Below are 23,600 nucleotides of genomic sequence, written 5' to 3' on the forward strand. Positions count from 1 at the left end.
TTTTCTGAAATCTCGGAGAATTAGATAAAGAACACTTTGCACCAAATCATAGTGAGGCTAATTAGAAGCTATAGCCCCCTCTCGAAACACATTAACACCGATATTAAATTGTTGATACTTAAAAAAAGTACATGGGCTAGCTGCTGAGTCTCATACCAGAATCACTCAGCGCCAACAAAACCTCAAAATCATAATTCACCTAAAGCTTCCTAGCTGGAAGAAAATCAAGAAAGCAAAAATAAATATCCGCATGAGAAGATGAAGAAAGTAACATATGGAAGCAAGAGACCAAAAATAAAGTCACTATCACTAGGAAATAGGGATATAGCCTCTCGATTCTCTCCTTGGACAGCAAACCTGAAAATGAAAAAGGAAGGGGTGATTAGTCATTAGTGCCTGTAACTCTAGTTTATATCATATATACAAATGTGAACGTATATATACTACTAGTATGACGAAATTAATTAGATAACTGATATTATTCAAGAAAACGTATTACAATTACCACATGGATCCAGGAACTCTACGATGAATAGGGAGACCTGCCACTACTAGAGTCCCTCGGTGCATTGCATCGGTAGCACTCCATTCTATTCGCGAAGTTATGCTCGTTACATCCAGACCTGCACATTTTAACACACTTCGTCATTACTGTTTTATTTACTCATAATAGCTTTTTTATTTTTTATTTTTAAATCATCATCATCATCATAATAATAAAAGAATAAAGGATCATAATTATATATGATGTCAGTTATTGAAATAATAAATCTGTAACATATTTATCACAATCTAAGATACAACATGAGATATAGATTGATTCAACACAGTAATTTGTCTGACAAATTGTAAAAGTTACATGACATGACACATCCACCATATAATTTATAAATTTAATATAAACTTATCTTTAAACACAAATCTTAAATAAACAAAGGAAAGATAGTGTTTAAAAAATGAGCATAAGTAATAGTGATTTTTACATGTATTCATACAATAGTTAAAAAATGAATAATAACAAAAATCAGTTAAGAATATTTAAAGTTTTCGGGAAATATTCAATATAATAAATACGTAAGTATGTATCTTTTCGAAGTGCTCACTGCTCTCTTTTTAAGTTCCTACTGTAGCTAACTGATAAAGGAAGAAGTGATGTACGAGAAATTATATGGTATATATCTTCGAAAATTTAAGGATTCTGAACACTCCCTCCCTCCCTCCCTCCTTTAATATGTTCAAATTCATAACTAACCCAAAAAACAAATGTATCAAAATAGCATGGAAACTCGATTATTAGATGATACTCCACAGCAAGATCTTTAACAAAAATTTTCATAATATGTAATTAAATACTATTACTTACTTTTTAATATCTAAATTTTGAATGCATGTTATATAATATACTTAATTGCAACCATGAAGTATGTATGTTCTTAAACTATCTAATAATTTTTTATTACTGAGAGTGAGTGTATACCTGGTGCATATCCAGTCACCGGATTTCCAGCCAGGGCGGGCGGAGGTGCCGCCGCCACCAAAGGCAAAGGGTCTGATTCGGGGCATGTCGGCGTCGAATAGGGCGGCGGAGGAGTCCTCCTTGGGGGCACCGCACTTGAAACAGCTGGAGCGGCTGGCGAAGTTGTGGGCTCCGCAGTTTCCAACGGTGCAGTACCAGTCACCGGGGCGAACATCGGGGCCGGTGGTGAAGCCAAAGGAGGAAGAGCCTCTGCCACCAAAACCTCCACCGTAGTCACCACCACTCCTTGGCTCCCCGCACCGCTGGCACGATTCTCTTCTCTGGAAGTTCAGGTGGTTGCATGTCCTGCAGTTCCAATCTCCTGGTCTGCTCATTTTCCCTTCATAGTTTCCAAAATCCAACATGCATACATACACTTATTATTCTCAGTAGTAGTATGTTATTAAACAAAAGTTAAATCTAGTTTCTCATGTGTTTAAGCTATCGTTCTCTACAAAATTATCTTTAAACATCTTTGCGTGTAGACACACTTTGCGTGAAACAAAAAGATAGAAAAGATAAGATGTGATAAAGAAAAAAAGAGTACCTAAAATTCAATGCCATTCAGAATTGAAAATTCACTTCGATTAATTATTCAAATAATTGGAAAATAACACTTAAATCAGTTGGAGTTGCATGTAAGTTTACTCCTATGTTTTATTCTATACCATAATGATAATATATTAACGTAGAAAAATGTGAAAGTGAGAGGTAGGCATGGGAAAAGGAATGATATTCACCTCTTTGGAGTTTGGAGACTGAAAATGAATTTAGGGTATTGAGTGGAAGTAGCTCTCCACAAGTTGAAGAGAAGGAGAGATTGTTGAATTGTGGTTGTGGTGCAGTGAGTGTAGAGGCTGAGGTGGTTTATATACTGCCGATTAAGGCCTCGAAAATCGAGCAGATCGAAGTAACTAGCTATAGCCAGTGCGCAGGCGGGGCAACGGGTGCTTCTTTTTTGCTTCCTTCAACCCAATGTGATATCATCAAAAACTAAATTTGGAAAAAGTGTAAAAGGAATTTTCGAAGTGCCACTCCATACACACCATATATATTAATTAATAATATGATAAATGAAAAGGTATGGGAGTATGATAGTTGGCAATAGCATTTTTTAGGGATTTTGGAGATGCCAAGTACACATATAACTGACTAGAGTGTATTATATGTTTGTGTGGTGATAAGGAAAGGGCATGCACGTAAAAAAAAAAAATTGATTATGGAAATTATAACTAATTTGTTCAACTTTGTCAAGCTGCACTTTTTTGTCCCCACATAAAGTAAATTAGCATGCATTGTAACCTCTAAACACCACAAAGCCCATGCCCTATCTTTTAAATCTTGTAGTCCATAAATGATAGCAAAAGACCTTTTTGACTGTGGATATGTGTTAATTGGACCCTCATTTATAGTGAAGTGGCGGGGAAAGAATCACAATAAAAATTACCTTACGTTCACCGCATGGTCTCAAAGTGTATCTTATTTATTTATTTTTTTTTATAGTTTTCCTCTTTTTGATGTTATTGATCAATGAGAGGATTGGATAAGAAGGAACGAAATTCATTGTTTATCACCAGACAAAATGAATATTCCTCACACTTCAAGGAAAACATTAAGATCAGAGATTGTTGACCCCAGTGCGTAGTGGCCCAGCTTATTCCCATATTCATAAATAATTGCCAAGGAGGTGTCATGTCTTACTTTCAATATTATACTTTCAGAACCTGGCCGGGAGTTATAAGGGTCGTCACAAACTATATGGTAAAAATCGGTGCTGCTTTTCAATTTTGAATATTCCTCTTTTGTACTTGGGACTTAATTTCTTTTGGGCGTAAGTCAAAAGGATTATAATATCACACGACCTTATTACGAATATTTTATACATTTACGTGAACATTTGGCCTAGCTACCTACTACCTAAATCTCGTACTAATTTCCTCTCCATCTTACTAACCTAATTAATGATCAAGGTCACGGAATCTAAAATGTCTACATAATTAATTTCCAATCCTCCTTTACCAACCTAATTAAATGAATTATAGGCGAGTATTCCCATTTCCCATCATGACCATATACTATGAAATCATTAAACGGAACGAGGATATGAAGAAAAAGGTTTATAATCATGTTGGGAGTTATATATATAGATATAGATGTCAGTTATAAGCTATATTAAGTTATTAATCCTAGTCTTTTAAAGTGGTCCCAAATAGTGATTCTTGTTTGGAGAAATGTTTGTAACACACTAACACATACAGACCTTTGTCCCAGCCATAGAAAACGAAGAACTCGTATATTTTAATGATGAGAGTGGCGACGAGAATTTGGACCGCGAACATAAAAATGTGTGTTTATGTAAATGAAAAAACTTGATGATCATCACTCGTGCATGTCAGGGTAAAATTATGTATAGGTCCAAGACGTAGGCGATGTTAAAGTAAAAGTTGCATGGCCATTACTTCAAGGAACGTCCTTGGTTGAAATTATTGCACTACGATGCCACTTAGTGAAAGAGAAACGATTCTCATTGATGACTAAATGTTGATTGGAATAGTTCAAAAATCAAAGAAAGGAGGAAAACTTGGTAGAGTTTCGATAAAGATAGTCGAAGTTGATGATGATGGAAGAGAAGTCTTCGAGGTTCAAATTTTGACCATCTTTTCTTTTTCTTTTTTGCCCTTCGTTACACTGATATGGCTTTTTCGCTGTCATGTTCTTTTCCTTCCTCATTATCGCACTCACTCTTTTCCTTGAGAAAGAAAAGAAAGAAAGAGGGGAATTAGCAAAGAGGGAAAACATATAGCACGAAAATCCCCAAAAAAATAAAAAGAAGGAAATCTTAAAACTAATAGAAATCATCCACCATTTTTCTTGGGGAATGGTAAAGAAGGCTGTGAAAGCAAAAAGAAAGGAGATGGATTCGATTCTCTTATTGGGAAATGCTTCCATGCATCCATCCATCACCAAACCCATCGACGCCTAACGTATACTTCTACTCTTTATACTTTTTCTTTTCATTCAATCTTATTATATATATATATATATATATGCACACCATATAACAGATATAATATATCATTCTCATTTCGTACACAATATTCATCAACAAATTCAAATTATATATCTAAAGGCCTTAAAAAATTAACCTAGCTACGTATATATCAGAAACGCAGCCTACGCTTTTCCGCTTTATATAACTGTGTACCTCTATAAAATTTACATATTCATCTATATATATATGTACCCAAAGACATTACATGCATTTTATTTTAAGAAAACGTCAAATTTCACGAATTATAAAATCAAGAAATGTTTCGTACGTGATACAGTAGTTTTACAGCTGTTTCCGAATTTGTCTTCATTGTCTGATGTTATACACTCGACCTTTTTTCTTTGGTACAACACACAAATTGAAAACATAATCGTAGAATAAAATGTATATATGTATTATATTAGAATTTCATATGTAATTCGTTTTTTTATGGTTGCATGCACGTGAGTTGGTAGAAAGATGTGAGTGACGCCATCAGAATGATAAAAGTTTTCTCTTTTCTTTTACTTTTTAGACCTCCAATATCTTTTATAATATGCTCTGAGAGTCCCCAAATGTCCATCTTCTTTAATTTTAAACAGTTTTCTATACCAAAATTACTGAAATATCTTCAGTTCATAAGCTTCAGATAACATTTCTCAACTCTGATCAAATGCTACGTACAAAATATCAAAAACCATCTAAAATGCTATGTATGTGGCTTTCGCTAAAATAAAAAATAAAATAAAATAAAAATATAAAAAAAAACATTAATTAACAACACTTACATATATATATAAGATCTTTAACAACATTTTTGTGTGTTGTTTATGTCAATACTATATATTAAAGAGCGACTATATTTAACAACACTTTAAAAGTGTTATTATAGAACATAATAAATAATATTTGTAATAAACAAATATTATTATAATTAAAGTCATTTTAGATAACACCAATTTTAAACAAATATTGTTATAAAACTCCTTTAAACAACACTTATTTTAGTGTTGTAATAGAGACACTTAAAAACTCAATTGTTTAAAATAAACATTGTCTAAAGGAGTTTTAAAACACCCATTGTAATAAATAAGTATTGTAAAAAAATATTCTATAACGACACTTGTTTATTGTAAGAGTAGTCTAACTGTATCTTATAACAACATTTATTATGTCTTAGATAAGCATTGTTGTTGACATTTTTTAATTTTAATTTTAATTCATTTAATTTTTGTTTCTTTTTTATTTTAATATTTAAACTAATTCATTCGATATTTCGAATGCTTAAATAAAATGTCACCCATTTAATTAGTTTTATTGATTAATAAAATTTCTATAAAAGATTTTCTTGTATTGAACAACCTAAAATTTCAATATACTTATAAATTAATATGATTGCAACTAACTATATCTAAATCCAAAATGTACGATTCAATTCATAATATATCATTAAAAAGTTATAAAACAATTTGTATGGTTCAATTCTAAATTTAAAAAGATACAAATTAAATCAAATGTTTGAGTTATTATAATTAATTTTTATTTAATTAAATACAAACCTTTATTTTATATGAGAGTTTTTTTTAGAGGAATTTTTTTAATGAGAGGGTTTGTACTTTGTATAGATTTTCTTTAACTTCTTATCTAATTTAATTTTTATTTATTATAATTATTTATAAATTAAATATAAATATTTTAAAATAAATTATCAATAACTATAAATAAATTTTTTATTACAATAAAAATTGTTTATCATAAATCTAAAATATAATTTATATATTTAAAAATATTTATGTGTACTAATTTTAAATATAGTATATATTCAATTATAATATTTATTAAATACAATTTATTTTAAGTTTTAATTATATTGTATATAATAAACATATCAGTACGTTATACATATTAAAATACTGATTATTAGTAAAAACTATACCAAACTATACTTTTGCGTAACGGCCCAATTATGAAGTTTTCAATGACGTCTACAAATATTATCTTTATAGATTTAGATTCTGCATTAATCTGCACTACAAAACATACCTCAAATCAAATCAAGTACGTTGTTAAGTGGGTAGTAATTTTCATATTAATTAAAGATAGTTTAAATGTTTATTTTATATTTCCTGTAAAAAAAATTAATGTTAATCAAATTATAATTTAATATATATTGAAAAATATTGTTTTTATTATTGCTTAAAAAATGGTTTAGAAAACATTATTTAAAACCAAAAAAAATCGTTTTTGGTAATATATTTAAATTTTAATTAGAATGCATATATATTAATATTAATATAGGACTTTATGTTAATTACTAATGTAGTATATTTCTAAAGATATGTAAATAAATACATTTTTAATGGTATAATATTAATTAGTTGTTGCATTCATTAAATATAATGTATTGTTAAATTTAATAATATTATTAAATATATTTATTAAGTTTAATAAATTTAATATGTGATTTAACTTACGAATCTATATATATAAAAAATTATTAAATAAAAATATTTTTTTGGAGAATTTTATTTCTAATTATATACACATTAAAAATTATTATTGTGTTATAATTTGATAAAATTAGTTTATAATATTTATTTTAAAATTTAAAAATTGAAGTGCATATAATATTAATTAAAGTAATAATTTATATAAATTACACTGCGGTGCAAAGGTCATTAACATTGTCATTTAGTCATATATGTTGTCATGTATAATACGAATTGATTGTTTGTTTAATAACTTCTTTAAAATTTATATTTAAAAATATTTATAATTATTTCATAATGAAATAGTATTTATATTGTTAATGCATAGAAATTATCCTCGCAATATAATATGTTATACACATACACAATCACACATACCGTACACAAGCAAAGAGATATAATTTATGAATTATTTTAATTAATTATATATTTAAAAATTATTTTTTAACAATTATTTTTCTGAAAACTATTTTAAAGGAACTAAATTAAATGCATGTAAATATAAATTTTAAATTGATTTGTTTTTAACAAAAAATTTAGATTAGGAAACTTTTGAAATTTTATATGTTAATAATTAATGTAATTTAATTATTTTAACTTATTATATTATAGTTTATGCATATATATATATATATATATATATATATATATATATATATATATATATATATATATGTGTATACACTACAAATTTAAGTTTTATTTATTATATACAATTAAATAAACATTTAAAGGCATGGATGTTGTGTGATTTATAAATTATTTTATATATCATATAAATTATAGTTCGTATCATATATTTTATATAAAATACATAAAACAATATGATTGAAAATTTTAATTTGCAAATCTTTTACATAGATTATTAAAATGTAATAAATACAAATACAATTATTAAATAATCATTTTTCATTTTTGAAAAAAGTTAAAAGGTAATTTAACGACACTTTTTTTGTTATTTAATTAAGAAATTGTGTAATTGTGTGTGCGCTTTTAGTTTATTTATGTCTATTATTTGTTATTTTATTTTTATAATTACATGTATAGCATCATTATTACTCGATCCCGAAAAATTAAATGACTATTAATAAAATTTAAATATTTTGAATAAAGTACGTGCTTAAATAAATATTTGTGTATTTTATTGTATTTAAAAAACTAATTGAATTTAAATATATACATATATATATATATATATATATTATATAAAAAAAAACTCCGTATAGTCTTATTCTTCAATCAACTTAACAATAAAATTAAAAAAATGTAAAAAAAAAATTAAAATAGTCATCAATTATAACCGATTCAATTAATTTATAATATTAAAATAATAATATAAAATATTAATAAATAATATTAAATTAATACTAATTATCATAATTCATAATTTATATATATATAATTTGATTGATTGTATAAATATATAACTATATAAATTGGTATTTAGAAATTAAAATAAAACAAAAAAATAAAAAAATAAAAAAAATTACGTATGTCAACCTGTAAGTTAATTCAAGAATTAACTTGACGATGACGAATTAAAATGTAATGAACTAAATTTTAAGTAAATTAAACTATTTTTTTATAATTAAAATGAAATAAAAAGAAAATTAAAGTTCACCTATTTTACTAGGTTGACTTACAGATTATTTTGACTTAGGATACATAAACTCCATCCATCAAAAGCATCACTACAATAAAATAGACTTTTAGTGACATTTAATATGACTTTTAGTGGCAATAAAAATTGTTATAAAAAATTTTACCAACATTTTTTTTTACTTTTTAGTAGATGTGAGACTTGTAAGATGAGTATAAATACTATTCAATTAGTCGATGTGGGACTTATAAGATGAGAGTTATCTTTTACTTATATATTCTTTTTAATTTTCTTATTTTTTTAATTACCTTATTTCTAGTCGATGTGAGACTTGTAAGATGGTAAGGGCATCTCCAATGGAAGCAACTCATTTGAGTTGCTTCATGCATTGAAAAATGAAAAAAGTGGTCCTTAGTGTGTCATGTTAGTATTAAGCAACTCAAACACAAATTTACTCCAATGGTAAGAAACTTTAAGAAATTCAACTTTTAAAATTTTTTCTAATCATTTATGAACCAATTTTAAATTTTTATTAAAAAGGATAATTGCACTACAATGAAAGAAAATAAATTACGAGAAAAAATATACAATAAGTAGATATTAAAAATAAAATAAAGCAATAGTAAACACATAGACATTATACGAAATTAATTTTCATATTATTATTTCTGAAACGTTTCCAAATATGTTCAATAAGATCTGCTTGAAATCCGGTAAGGAACGGTTACTTGAGGAAGCAACTCTCTCTCTTCTTCAAGCAACTCATGTTGCCACGTCAGAGTCCTTCAATGGTAAAAAACCGGGGCTTAAGTTGTTTGATGGGACAAGCAACTCCCGTTGGAGTTGCTCTAAGTAATTTCATACCAACTTAGAATAGTAAGTTATAGGTCTAACTCAACCCTACAAAACAAACTTGTAAGATGAGAGTTATCATCCATTTATATACTCTTTAATTATCTTATTTCTAGTCGATGTGGACTAAAATTTTTCTTAATAAATAATTGTCGCTAATAATAAATTTTAGTGTGATATAAATATATTTTTAGTGACCATTATATATTAATCATTAACTTTTATTAAATAAGAAAATAAAGGCAATTAATGTATTGTCGTTAAATAATTATCGGTAATAATAAATTTTGTTGTAGTGGCAACACTTCCTCCCAACTATCAAGATAATTCAAGATATAAGCTCTTAACAAGTTCTTAAGTGATTAGATCGTCCTCTCAAATAGACAATCTGTCTATAAATAATAAGTGGAACTCAACCTCAACTTTGTTCTTAGAACTTAATTTAAACTCTATTAGAATCTAAAAGTGAATCTCGGAAGAAGAAAAAAAAAGAAGTTAGTATGATAATTTGTTTAGAACAATATTTTTTGTCACTCTTGATTATTTCTAAGAAGAAGAAGTTAGTGTAACAATACAATATATATATTTTTTAAATTATATTAACGTTGGTTGTTTGAGTTAATAACAATATAACAAATCAACAAATTTATTTTAAAAACTTGTTTGTATCATTATTTAGTTTATTGATTCACAATATTACATTCGAAACAAAATATAAAATAATTTATATATTATAAAATTTTTAAATTTTTATAATAAATAAATAAATTTATTTATATTAATCTAATTGATCCAACTCATTATGATTGAATTAATATATATATATATATATATATATATATAAATCTAACCTAACTTAATTTATTAAATTTTGATCATATTTAATAATAAATTTATATAAATTTAATTCAACTTCACCTGCTTTCACCCGTATTTCAACGAATTCAAGTGTATTTCCACCCAAAAAGGGAAGGAATGTGTGGAATGTTGGATTTGTCAATTTAAGTCTATCTACGTGTTCCACTATAGGCATGTGCAGACTATACAGATGTGATTTGGATTCTGAGTAATTCAAATCGAATAAAGTAGACCCACTCATCTAATGCTTTCCTTTTATAATTTACAATTTTTGAACGTGAAACCTTTTCCGAGAAACACCAATTCGTAGAACTACATATCATAAAAGGAAAAAACAAAACTGATATCACCATTCAATAAACTTATTTTCATGTTAAGTGTATAATATTAGGCTGTCATTCATTATAAAATTATGATGTCCCAAAATACTAATATTACTCAAATATTAGTGGCTAATTGGGCCGAGTTTAATCTGTATTAGGCTTAAATAACTTCGTCAAGCTAATATATGTTTTCAAAACAAACAAGGAACAAGAGAAGCACGCTGTCATGCACTAAGGTGAAAAAAAGACACTATCACTAGCACAGTACTTTTTGGGGTCAAACCTAACACTGTCTTAAGCAGCAAAAATTCGAGTTTCTTTTGAGCTTCAATCAATACCCATGAGCCCAATGCAGTTTACAGCTCAACTATAGGGTCACTATATTCACACACTCCTGTTTCATCTTTCTACTTCCAACCTTTTAAATTTTTTTATTCTTTTACAAAAGCAGATTTGACACAAATCAATAGGCCATGTCCAGAACTTATGAAGCTTGAGGTATAATTTATATTAAAATCTCAATTTAATATAATTTGCTATTTTTTCCTTGTCAACTACGAAATTATTTATAAAAGTTATATAATTAAGTATTTCTAATATTTTATTCTTAATATATAATTCTTCAACAATAATAATTGTTATAAATATTATCGATAATAATTACAAACAATGCAAGTATTTGAAAAAAATCTTTTGATATGATGTAATACCCTTAGTAAAGTATGAATTTCTTCTTTGTACTCTTCTTATAATATACTTATTTTAAAAAATTCAGATTAATATAATATTTTGTTTGGTCTATCCTCATCCAAAGTTTATAATTCTAAGAATTCAAATAAAAAATTAAGAGTGGTTCTATATTTTGAAAATTGTACAAAATGATGAATATGAAGAAAAAAAAATCTTTAGTTAAATATGTAATTTTATTATTAACATTTTCACCAAAATGTCTTTTGTATATAATAATCATAAATTCATACATCAAACTTAAACTCTATTAAGACAATTTACAAAAATAAATTTCATTCATACTTGAGTTTGTAAACTTCAATCCAAATATAGCCTAACGGAAAATTAAGCATCTGTTGATCAACCTTCTGCAGAATCAAGAGGCAGGATCTAAATTGTTTTGCGGACGTTTTTAGAGAAACAACATTGTCATCATTCACAATTTCACATGCCCGCGGCAACCATAGGTTCTTGCTGTTCATATATCCATAATGAAATCACAGGCAACATTCATAACTATGTTTGAAGTTTGATTTTGACCCACAAGGTTTTTGAGCTGCAACATTAAGGAAATGGACTGCATACAATGAGATATGCATAGTTTTTAGAAATTCTCAAGTACATTGGTTGAACCTAACATAATTCTACAAAATTCAACTTATAATGTAAAAATTATTCTTACTTATATACTTTATTTAGATTATATGACCGATTGAAGTCTCCTTGCCTATTACTTGAATCCCAACTCAAATTTGCCAAATGATGTAATAAACCTAGGACATGTTTAAATAAGTTTTTTTCTTAAGCACTTCTAAGAGAGCAAATAAAAATGAAAATGAAATAAATTTCTCCTTCAATTAAAATTAATTTATTTATAAACTACTTTGTAGAAATTCTCTCTTATTAACTTCTCTAAAATCTTATTCTAACTCGTAAACAGATCAATTTTAACTTATAAAAAAACTTATTTTGATTTTTCTTTCTATTTTTCTATCCTAAAAGTACTTCTGGATAAACTTATCTGAGCAGTCCCTGGTCAGTTATAAAAAAGGAAAATATCATCTGCTTAATAAAATTAGACTTTATTTAGACAATATGAATACATAAAGCAACATACATATCCATGCCCGAATGAAATAAACAAAATTTGCTGGATGTGGAGGAAACTATCCATGTCCCACCAAAGCATTCCCAAATTTCAAAGCAATAAAGATAGTAACCCTTGGAAAAAAAAACATTTATTTAGTACCATGAGAATAGGAGAGCGAATGAAGCGACTATACCATCACTAATATACCCCACCACACCACTATCTATTTTATAGCCCCTCTTTCACTGCCTAACTATGGTTTATATGTGTGACCCAATTCAGCTTTACTTCTCTAGTCTAGTTCAGTTCAACCGAAACCCCTCCAGTCCCAAATTTGCAGTTAGCCACCTGCAAACTTCATCAGTCTCTTCAGGGATTGTATAGTGACCCAACCTACAAAGCAACAATGTATTATTCATTAGACTATAGTCATTCACCAATATGATATGTGATAACCTATTCAGAAAAGAGCAGAATACCCATTGTAACTCCTAAATATAAGATTCGGGAATCCTGCAGAACTTAAGGCCACTGCAGACCTCTCTCCATGTTCATATGCAACCACATCATCACCTGCAAAAACAATTCAAGATATATGGTACATTGATCAGGAATTACATCAGCTCCCTCTTGCATGAATTCAAGATTATATCCTACAAGTTCGAAGTCCATACTACAATAGATGATGAAAGCAAAGAATATTCTGGTTACTAGTGAAGTTCACAAATATGTGTAAAGAATGAACTAAAATTTGGTTAGAAGCTCGTTCAGATAATTCACAGAAAGCAGAAAAATGTCAAAAAATTTAACTAAATGAAGATCGACATGGCAAGTAAAAAAGAATCAGTGAATTTTTAAGACTGGTAATCATTATTGTGATAAATCAGTACCTCCTACGAGGCATTTATTTGTTTTGTTGTGCACAGGGACTATTATTGACCAGATAGAACAACAGATTATTGACTGGAGAAAGCATAAAACTAGTATCTCGTCTTTGACATATATACATGATACATCAGGAAAGATAATATACATAAAACTATAATGATAAATGATACAACTTAAGAATACCTTTTCCATGGCAGAGAAATAAGGGCAATGATGCTGCACGCCTTATGCCATCACGTGATCGTTCAATTTGGTTTTTCAAGGTCCTGGATCAATTAGAAGCTCCTGAGTGGCTTATACAACGTATAGCTTAAAAGGAAACTATTGGTGGATGTGCCACATTAGTAGATCATTTACGTATTCACCATGAAAAATGGTAGAAACCAAACCTTGAACAAGGAAGCCAGCCACTTAAAGAAACAATTGCACTTAAGTTGATAGGGTAAATGTTTCCATTCCCATAGTGCCCCAAAACATGGCACGTAGCTGAATACAGTGCAGTTGCAGCACCCATACTGAAGCCCCCAATACCAAGTTTGACTGAACAGCAAACATTAGAATTTAAGTCAAATTACGAGCAACTTGAATTTAGTTGAAGGTTAAGACATTCCCATTAATACATTACAATCTAAACATACCAACTGGCTTTTCTCTAATTCATTAATTTACTGAATACTACTTCAATCACCTCACTCAAAATGTAGATGTAAATAAATCTAAACACCTTATTGATAGCAAACACGGAAGATTATTTCAAAGGCTCTGGATGTCATTATGACTTGTAACTTGTAAGCTTGCAATTTTTTCTTGTTATACCATCATACCAAATTCTGTGCAGCTAAATAAGAAATACAGGATAAATTTCTGCTGCTACTGAAGCAGACATCTAAACAAGTTCTTGTGATGCTTAATGTTCTACTAAGTACTAACAAGGAAACAGTGAAAAGATAAAAATAAGTTATTTTCCTGATTAAAAATGGTCTATCTCTTTTCCCCCAAAGAAGTTTGCATGTAATTTGACAGTACTCGGTACCAATATTTGCCAGAGAATATACAATAGAATGAACTTTTATATGGGTCAACTGTGTTGAATTATTATATGGAATCTACAAAAGAATATAAAGAGCATAAACACGTTGTTACTTCAATATTCTTCAGATCTTGTTGATGATTTCATTGAACACCTCCAAAATACAGGAAAACCCTTTACTTTCACTCTACATTACCATAGCTCCATAAGCAATAGCTCACTTCATGTACCCAGCCATATATGGCTTGAGGAGATTGAGAAAACTTGGATTAAAAACAAGCAGAGGCTTGCAGGGGCATGTATTCAGTATTTGTGGTCTAAGCAACTAGTATCATGGTTTCTATTATGACATTTCATATTATAGATTTAGCTAATGTAGTGAATTGATAAATGGATCCTCTCATGTTCAGATTTCACATGACAGTCATGTGCAACTTTTGTATCTCTCTCATGATAGATATTAAATAAGTGGGCCCCTGTCAAAATTAATATGGAGACACATACAAAACTTGTATGACCTATCATGTCATATTAGAAGATACTTTCCCATAGTGAGTGAATCATGCCCTCAAGCAAAAATCGTACGGTAAATCAAATCAATTAGTTTCTTAAGTGTTCATGAAAAACCTACTATTTGGAGGCTCTGTTGACAAAAGATTGGCAACATGTGCTGCAGAAGCATCTAAACCCTCTAAATCATTAGGAGCATCTTCTGAAATCTCTCCAACATCAAACCCTGGTAGACAAGCCTCAATCAAATTAGACTATTCACAACAGTTAAAAAAGAGCTGGCATTATAGTTCTACATTAAATATACAGTAAGTTGGCAAAGAAACCTATATATACACATACATACATACATACATATATATATATATAATATCACAGCAGTGTAGAAGCAAATTTTGTAGTCGTGAAACATGGTAAAAGAACAGTGGTTAAGTGAATAATGTAGAGCTTCACACAATGAATCTTACAAGCAGTGCAAGGAAATCCACCAAATATGGCTACAGGCCGTGTAGGAGCAGTTGGGCAAATCCATTTAATCTGCAACATAAATTTTAAGAAAAAAGTGGCAACTGATTATCAAGCACACATGCTTTCCAAATATTGCATACTAGCATGTGGTGCAACATCAATGTGCAGTAGCTACTGAAAAGATGCCAAAGTATGCTTGTTCTTACATTTGGAAGAGGAAGAGTTTCCAGAAGTTGGGACCAGCTGCAAAACAAAATAAAGGATCTATTTTATTAACCATAGGCTAATATGGAACGTGTCAACTAGGCATACAAACATGTAAAAGTAAAATAAAAATATATTAGAACTATTTATGGGCCAAGAGTTCTGGTGGTACAGAATAAATACACATTAAAATTATATCAGCCCTACCTAATTTTGGGACCACGTATTTATAAATGGCATAAGTTGTAATATATGAATATAAGCACTAATCAACCTGATTTCAAAATTATGAAAATCAAGAGTTTATTACTTGAGCATTGGGATTATGCATGTCCTAGTTTGGTGATTAGAATCTACATGTCCATTAAGTTTTGTAACAATATAGATAGTCAAGAAGTGGTCCCCTTTCTATTTTTTGGCATATAAAAATCTTAAGAGTCAAGGTTTCCTTTCCTGTAAACTTTCAAGCTAGAAGATGAAATAAAATACTTTTTTGGTTGGCAGTACCTTTGTGTCATCCCACCAAATCAATTGACAAGAATTTCCTTAAAGAGGGTATGGAGTCTATGAACTTATTTAATAAACAAACTTCACTAGGAGAGGACAAGACATTGACATTCCCTAACTCACTCCCTTGGATTCATTAAAACAAAACAAATCCATCATTTCATTGAGACATATTCTCAAGCATAAGGAGAAGGTATCCACTCAACTAAGTTTGCCAATTAAAAGGAAGAAACCTATAAAAATATTAAAATTCCAACATCAACTCCAAACTGTTCAACCATGCAAATTGACAAAGACGATCATTGAGAAAGTACATGGCAGTTTATTGCTGTGAGTACAATGAGTTTTTCAAAATATAACCTTTCAATTCCATTTTCCAACCAGCTCAAAGAGAAGAAAAGTTTTCTCTTAAATAAATCTCAAGATGTATTCCAATTCTAACAAAGATAATATCCCTGGTTTAACCATGACTGCATAAGATATTCATTCATATTATCAATATACCTTGAACCATTATCACCAAGGCCATGTAGCCAAACTATAGTTGCCTGGTGTTTCCCTTTAGGTCTGACCACATGGGTCCTTCCAAACTCAAATGTCCTTCTAGAAGTCCCACCACCTGAAACATGACAGCAATAAAGTTCATTTAAAAAATGCCAGAAATCTTAGCTGATATAATTGCTAGAAAGGTTCACTAGTAAATCAATAAATGTAATGTGTAGGGCAATGAAGATGGCATGGAAATGTAGAATCACAACTGACCAGAACTCGTTGAGGAGCTGCCGTAGCTCATATTTTCTACTCAAACAGCTAAATGCTCAGGTCACTTCCACAATGCTTGAAATAAGCTTCTGCAATGAAGAGCACCAACATCAGCAACCTCTATTTATACCCAAATGGGAGGGTGGCAAAGGAAAATAACAACATCAATGAATCTGCATCAGCTACCCCAACACTAGCAAAAAAAAAAAAAAAAACTCGTTGAAATTTAACAGAAAGTGAAAGGCACTAAAGAAAAGGAGATGGAAACTGAAGGTGCCAAAAAAATCTACTTTAAAAAAGTTTTAACCCTTTTATGAGGAAGAATCCACAAAATGCAGAGAAGGAGCCTAGGTAAGTATTTTACTTGGTACAAAGAGAATAAGATTGGAGAATCTATTCCTGTGGAAATTGAGTAAAGCGAGGAAAGCACTTGGGCTAAGACAACAAGAAGAATATTTGGTTATTATAAAATCATGTTTTTTTAGCCATTTGCCGTCTTGAATTTTCCAAAAGAAAAAAGGAAAAGAAATAATGTACGAAATAGCATTAAGCAAATGAAGTTGAAAGGTTCAGTTTAATATGATGTCATTCATAGTTGGTGGTATGAAACGAACTTGCTGGTTATGTAATATATACCAGAATCCTACATTAAAAAAGAAACGAAGAGAAAAAGAAAATTGAAAGGTGGAAAAGTGAGGAAAGGTTTGTTCTTTGCACTAACCTGGTGAGAAACAAACCCCAAAAAAGCACAAGGGCTTTTCCCTTTCCTCCTTGATTTGTCTTTGTTCGCTTCTTCGTTCCCACGACTTTCCCTCACCTCTTTTTGTCTTCTTACTTCACTCTTCACTCTTCACTCTTCACTCTTCACACTTACACAACACTTGTTCCCTTACAACCTTTTCTTGACCATAATGCCCCTTACTCATCACATTCACACTCCAAAGACCAAAAGTCAAGGGAAGAAATGAGAGGATAAAACTCAAGGTAAAGTTACTTATGATGCTTCTTCTCATCTCAAACTAGGACTTTTTATCATCATAATATATATTTATTATTAAAGTAAAATTCTAATTCTAATCCACAATAATCTAGTTATATTTTTTTTAAAAATATTATCGGGAACCAATAATTTTTTTTTATATAGATATAGTTCACGCAAAAACACGAATAGTTTTATCATTGTTAGCTTAAAAACGTTTAATATGATTGATATTTTTAAAATATAGTAAGTATTATCAACACAATTAAGTTTAGTTAAACTTGTGTTAAATTAACTGAATTAAGTATTTAACCTCATTATTTATCATTAAAATAATTTAACTAAAAAAAATTAACGTGGTTATATTTTTATTATTGTTATTAATTGACTTGACTATTTAGTTGTTATGAACTTTTGTCGTTTTCTGAAACATAAACCTTGGATAATCTTCTTTTCAAGGTTGATTGTTGAAAAGTAAAAGCAGGTTTCATCCCCCGGGGCGCCGAAAAAGGATGTGATTGTTGGTTTTTCATTTTGCACTACCAAATGAACAATTATTTTTTGTAAACGTAATTAGAAAGATACAAAAGAATAAAATTAAATAAGATAAATGAAATAAAATATAATATTATAAAGATGTTATAAAAAATATATATATGAATAATATCTCTCTTTAAAATCAAATTATCAAATTATCAAATTAAAATAAATTTATAGAAAAATAAAGAAAAAAGATAATAAAAAAAAGTATGAAAGAGAAAAATGTTTTTGAAGGTAAATCGATTTCATTAATAGTATAGACAATTAATTTCTAACTGTTAATATTTTTTTATGATATCATAAGTTTATTTTTACTATATCAAAAGATGTTAGTTCAAAGGATCAACATACTAGAAAGGGGTTATACTCTTTATAAGAAAAATTATTTTTACTATTGAAATCTTAAATATGAAAATTAATTTTAAGTTTTTGATTTGCAAACCTTTAATTATAAATTAGTTATCATGAGAAAAATATTTTTTTCTTAAATGAAACTTTAAAAGTATTAGTGTATTAGTCAATTATTATAAAGTAGTGATATTGCAAAATTTATTGTTAAGTGAAGACGTGTGAATATAGTTTTATTTTGTAAACAAGTTGACGCCATTTCAGGTTTAATACAAGTTAGGTCATAGATTGTTTATGGATTGTTTGATCTATTCTTGTCTCCATTTATTGCTGATAAACGTGTGTTGTTAAAACAAACCTCATCGTCGACATAATTTAGTTTAGCTTAAATCATAGAATTTGATAGATTAAGTTTTAACATTGATGATAATCATACCAGAAATATGAAGTCGACCTTCCTATATTGCATGAGAGGTTTTAAAAGCATTGTATTAAATATAAAATAACCTCAATTCATTCTCTCTTTCTGAAAAAATGGAATCTTATTTATAAAATTGGTGCAAACTTTTTAAGTAGTCAACTCAGGTAAACCCCACAATGAGTAAAGGAGAATCGAGGTTAAGTTAACCAAAGAAAATTGAAACTCATGGCGAGTGATTGAAATAGCTAGCGTAAAGAAAGGAAAGACGACATTTTATTAGCCTTCATCTGCGTCATTTTTTTTTTAATAATAACTTAAAGTTAGTGTAACATATTTTATGTATAAATTAAATAGAATGAGTGTGTGAGAACAGTTCGAAAGTAGAACTTGTAGGTAGTATTTTCCAATGGTGTGTGTCGGGCATCTATAGAGATTTAAAACTAATATCACGTAGTTGATATTCTGTATGCCACTTACACAAGTTCAGTGTTCAGACATATTTTATTGGTCTCGAAATTAATATTATTATTTAGAACAACATTAAGATATTGGTTTGTGAGTGTGGTAGGGTAGAAAAAGCTGTGAGGTAGGCTTCAAAAAAGTTATTACGGGATGTTGCTGCTTTGCTGTAGAATATATTGGATGTTGGACAACTTTTTGGGGACTATACTTTACTTTTATTTATGTAGCTATTTTAATGTCAGATTTATTTAGAGAGAATTAATAATTAAAATTAAATAAATAAATATTTTATTATGCATATGCGTATGTTATTATGCATACGTGTGTGTATTACAATTTTACTTTTCTTATACTAAAATAATCATGAATTTCATGTTATCGAGGATAAAAGTGTAATTCAACTACTTTAAAAAAAAAATTAAAAAAGTGATACATTAGCGGTGGATGCCTGTAGTGGAATGGGAGATTTAAGGCCCAACATTGAAAAGTTAAAAAAGAATATATAGAGTTAAAAATTTAATTGATGATTAACGAAGGAGTGATATCATAGTAAGTTTGTACCAAGTCCCTCGTTTCCCTGTTCTCAAGGAAAATATTTCTATTCATGATGCACCTACACTTAGGGTAAGAAATACATCACCACACTTTAATTATATTTGACGGAGAAATGCACCTACTCACTTATTAAATTATTAATATATATTAAAATTTTAAATTCACTTATGATTATTTTTCATCCTTATATTTTTTTCTTAATATATATATATATATATATGATTATCGTTATTAATTTGTATTTTTTAAAACAAAAATTACCTCATTGATTTAGATTCTTGGATCCTCCACTAATCGACTTGATATATATAAGTCAAATTGTCATATATTTTTACATATTTTTAAAGATTAATTTATTTGTAAAATTATTTTAAATTTAAATTTAAATTTAAAATAATTATTTTATTAATTACAAGTTTAAAAAGCTAATTAATATTGATTTTAATAATATATAATATCTTAATTATTCTAATTTTAGTTAATTAATTATTTTGATTATTTGTGATTAATTATAATCACAATAATCAATATCATTTTCTATAAATATTTAGTCAGATGTGCATCTCTTCTCTCTTTCTCAATGTTCTCTCATTCTATGAGTTAAAAATTTGCTAGTTTTACATTTTCAATCTAATACTAAAAAGATCTTATTATATATCATGAGAGTTTGTAGATAAATCCTTTAAGACAATGTATTAGACACTCAAGAATTCAAATAAGCTTGTATTACATCCATGGTTATCAATCTTAAGGCCTAATGTTATCTATGAAAATTCTTAGTAAATCACTATTAAATGTGTGTGTGTGTTTGTGCTTGGGAGGCAACAACACAACGTGGATGAACATTGTTGTTTTGATAACTTGCATAAGAAACTTTAGCAACAATAAAGGACCCAATTTGGGTATTCTCAAAGGCTTTTGTAAGCTTGAGCACTATTATTTTCACTAAGAATGTTTAAGAAATGACGTGATAAAGCAATTGTTTGAAGATCAAAATTTATTGATAATGTATAGTCAATAATGAATTTGGTCGATCCTTTAACTTTAAACTCCTAGAGAAAGTATTATTTACAAAACATCGTGAGTTATTTATAAACATCGAGGGGAATGAGAGTTTATTAAAGTCACTTGAAATAAAAAGTGATGGTAAACAAATATTTGTGATTAAAGATCTTATGAAAATGATTCAGTGAGTAAAATAACTCACTTGTTAATTTTGTTAGCACTAAAATTGACTTTAATCAATTTAAATTTTTTAATCAATTCCAATGATTTGAGAAAGTGTTAAAACTACATTAATGAGATGATAATCTTTATAGTTAAGTTTTATGTGATTATGAGAAAGCTTGATTTTTTATAAAGATTTTAATGAATTTCACATCTCTTATAGATGGTGTATGAATCGCAACATACACTTGATGAAATCACCTATATAAATGTCAAGTGGGGTCACTTATATGAGATCTTAGCAAAATCTCTAGAACACTCATAAATATCAAACATACACATGGCTTGAAAGAGCAAAATAGCAATAACGATAAAGATTGTGAAATATTGTGATTGATTAACCTCTAATACAAGTTCAGTGTTTTAGGTTCAATAGTTTGTTACACTCACTACATTATATGAAGTTTTATTAATCTATGTCTGATTCAATAGTTTGTTCCACCGGGTCCCATACATGACATCCTATATAAAAATCCAAAATTTATTTTTAAGCCTTTTGAAATTTGTAGGAGATTGTTATATATTTTGAGATATTTCAAAAAGTTAATTTATTTATATATGAAATTATTTTTAATTTAAATTAAATTCAAATTTAAAATAATTATTTTATTAATTACATGTTTAAAAACCTAACTAATATTGATTGTAATGAGATATAATCAATTTGACCATTATAATTTTAATTAATTTTAATTATTAAACATTTTAAAATTAGTTATTTTTAATTCTTGTGACAGGAGTTAGATGTACAGAACACACTCGACTCTCTTTCTTAATGTTTTTTCATTTTTTTGGATTAAAAATTTGTTAGTTTTGTATCATCAATCTAATATTAGATCTAGTATTATAAAAACTTTGTTGTATCTAGAAACTAGTGTGAGAATTTACAGATAAATTATTTAAAACGGTATATTTATACGTCTCAAAAATTAAAATTAGTTCGTACTTTTAATATCTACGTACAACATAAATTCACATCATGAGAGTCCCAATTTTCGTTTGGGAAAATTCCAAACCACAATTTGGCGGAAATTAGTCTCTTGTAGCTCAACCAAACTTATGATTTTGGAATTCCAAACAGATACTCAGACACACTGCCACATTAGATTCCTCAATTAAGTGAATTTTTAAATGCTTCATTTTTATTGGAGGTTTCGATTCTCCCTGAATTATAATTAAATACAGTAATTTGTGAAAGTGAATTAGAATTTTAATTTAATATTATAAAACTGATTAATTTATAAAGTAAAAATTATTGTCTACTCTCTACTCACATACTACTTCATCCATTATGCAATTATTGTAGTTTATTATTTTTACGCATAAAATAAAAAAAATAAAAATATATATCATTTTTTACTAAAATATCACACTCTCTCAAAAAAAAAAATTATGGTGTTTGAATAATTAATAAAACAATAAATGAAAAAATTATTTAATATTATATTGAAGAATGAGAACATCATTCAATTTAAAATATTTTTTAAAAGTTAAAATTACACTCATTATGCATGAAATAAGAGCAATATATTATTATAGTGTTACCATTAATAGACATGAGATTTTCTAACTATTTACGATATATCATAAGCAGGGCCGACTCAAACATAAAGTTGTCCAAAATTTTAGGTTCTCAAAATATTTTTTTACTTATAAAACTTAATGAATCAGTTATATCAGTACTAATTTTGATTTATTAATCATTATCTAAATCTAACACTATAAGGACTGGATTTGATTTTAGTATTGTAATTTTTTATTGAAATTTTTTTTTTATGGATGACAGTTAATTTTGTTTTCATTCTCTTATTTTTAAAAAGATTCAATTTCAAAGCTCGTTTTTAGACCATATGTTGAGCGGAAATCAGTATAAACAAATTGTGACCTTAACACTTGTATTAGTTAGTTTACTATTAAATGGATCGATCCATCTATCTCCCAAATTCCGTTCCCTGCCAATAAGAAGGGACAAAAGAAAAAGATTAAATGTGCCAGAAGATCAAAGAGTAGGACAAACAAACTGAAGCAATTTCCGATGCTAATAAAACATTGAAAATATCTACACATACACATAATTTATACAACCAACAATGCACTGTTTAAGTTTCTCAAATACTTGCAATTCAAAAGACCACAGGCTTGGTGGGTACGTGAAACTTGAAAGCAAGCTGAAACTCAACACGGACACACTAAACCAAAACCCTAGAAAAG

The 23,600-nt window shown here is 28.3% G+C and overlaps 2 protein-coding genes across 6 annotated transcripts; both read right to left on the reverse strand.

Annotated features, from left to right (window-relative positions):
* On the reverse strand, positions 1–2,507 carry LOC109797656 (RNA-binding protein involved in heterochromatin assembly dri1). 2 transcript variants are annotated; one of them, XM_083077524.1, is made up of 4 exons: positions 2,257–2,507; positions 1,478–1,856; positions 500–623; positions 1–357 (listed from the first exon to the last, which is right to left on the reverse strand). In XM_083077524.1, the coding sequence occupies exons 2-3, from the start codon at positions 1,849–1,851 to the stop codon at positions 524–526; spliced, it is 474 nt and encodes a 157-aa protein (XP_082933650.1). In that variant the 5' UTR covers positions 1,852–1,856; positions 2,257–2,507; the 3' UTR covers positions 1–357; positions 500–523. The 2 variants fall into 2 exon arrangements, with proteins under 2 accessions (XP_082933650.1, XP_020213349.1); XM_020357760.3 differs by having other exon boundaries at positions 506–623; positions 2,257–2,502.
* A 9,954-nt stretch (positions 2,508–12,461) lies between these two features.
* On the reverse strand, positions 12,462–17,785 carry LOC109798109 (uncharacterized). Of its 4 annotated transcripts, XM_020358321.3 has the most exons (11): positions 17,579–17,785; positions 17,021–17,050; positions 16,858–16,946; positions 16,600–16,714; positions 15,591–15,627; positions 15,384–15,453; positions 15,038–15,142; positions 13,766–13,916; positions 13,560–13,642; positions 12,968–13,061; positions 12,462–12,881 (listed from the first exon to the last, which is right to left on the reverse strand). In XM_020358321.3, exons 3-11 carry the CDS (start codon positions 16,886–16,888, stop codon positions 12,791–12,793), a joined length of 777 nt encoding a protein of 258 aa, XP_020213910.1. In that variant the 5' UTR covers positions 16,889–16,946; positions 17,021–17,050; positions 17,579–17,785; the 3' UTR covers positions 12,462–12,790. The 4 variants fall into 4 exon arrangements, with proteins under 4 accessions (XP_020213910.1, XP_020213911.1, XP_020213909.1 ...); XM_020358322.3 differs by lacking the exon at positions 17,021–17,050 and having other exon boundaries at positions 16,858–16,977; XM_020358320.3 differs by lacking the exon at positions 17,021–17,050 and having other exon boundaries at positions 17,579–17,784.
* Between the last annotated feature and the right edge of the window lie 5,815 nt (positions 17,786–23,600).

Source organism: Cajanus cajan, chromosome 6, assembly GCF_000230855.2.
Source record: "Cajanus cajan strain Asha chromosome 6, NIPB_CcT2T_4, whole genome shotgun sequence".
Taxonomy (NCBI): Eukaryota; Viridiplantae; Streptophyta; class Magnoliopsida; order Fabales; family Fabaceae; genus Cajanus; species Cajanus cajan.

Bases quoted from the DNA above. Each gene is read 5' to 3' on its own strand.
- LOC109798109 (XM_020358322.3), bottom strand. From the start codon at position 16,888: ATGAGCTACGGCAGCTCCTCAACGAGTTCTG. The intron at 15,143-15,383 runs GTAAGATTCATT...CTTGTCTACCAG, and splicing joins TGGATTTCCTTGCACTGCTT to GGTTTGATGTTGGAGAGATT. The intron at 12,882-12,967 runs GTATTCTGCTCT...GTTGCTTTGTAG, and splicing joins ATATTTAGGAGTTACAATGG to GTTGGGTCACTATACAATCC.
- LOC109797656 (XM_083077524.1), bottom strand. From the start codon at position 1,851: ATGAGCAGACCAGGAGATTGGAACTGCAGGACATGCAACCACCTGAAC. The intron at 624-1,477 runs GTATACACTCAC...TAAAATGTGCAG, and splicing joins GGTGACTGGATATGCACCAG to GTCTGGATGTAACGAGCATA.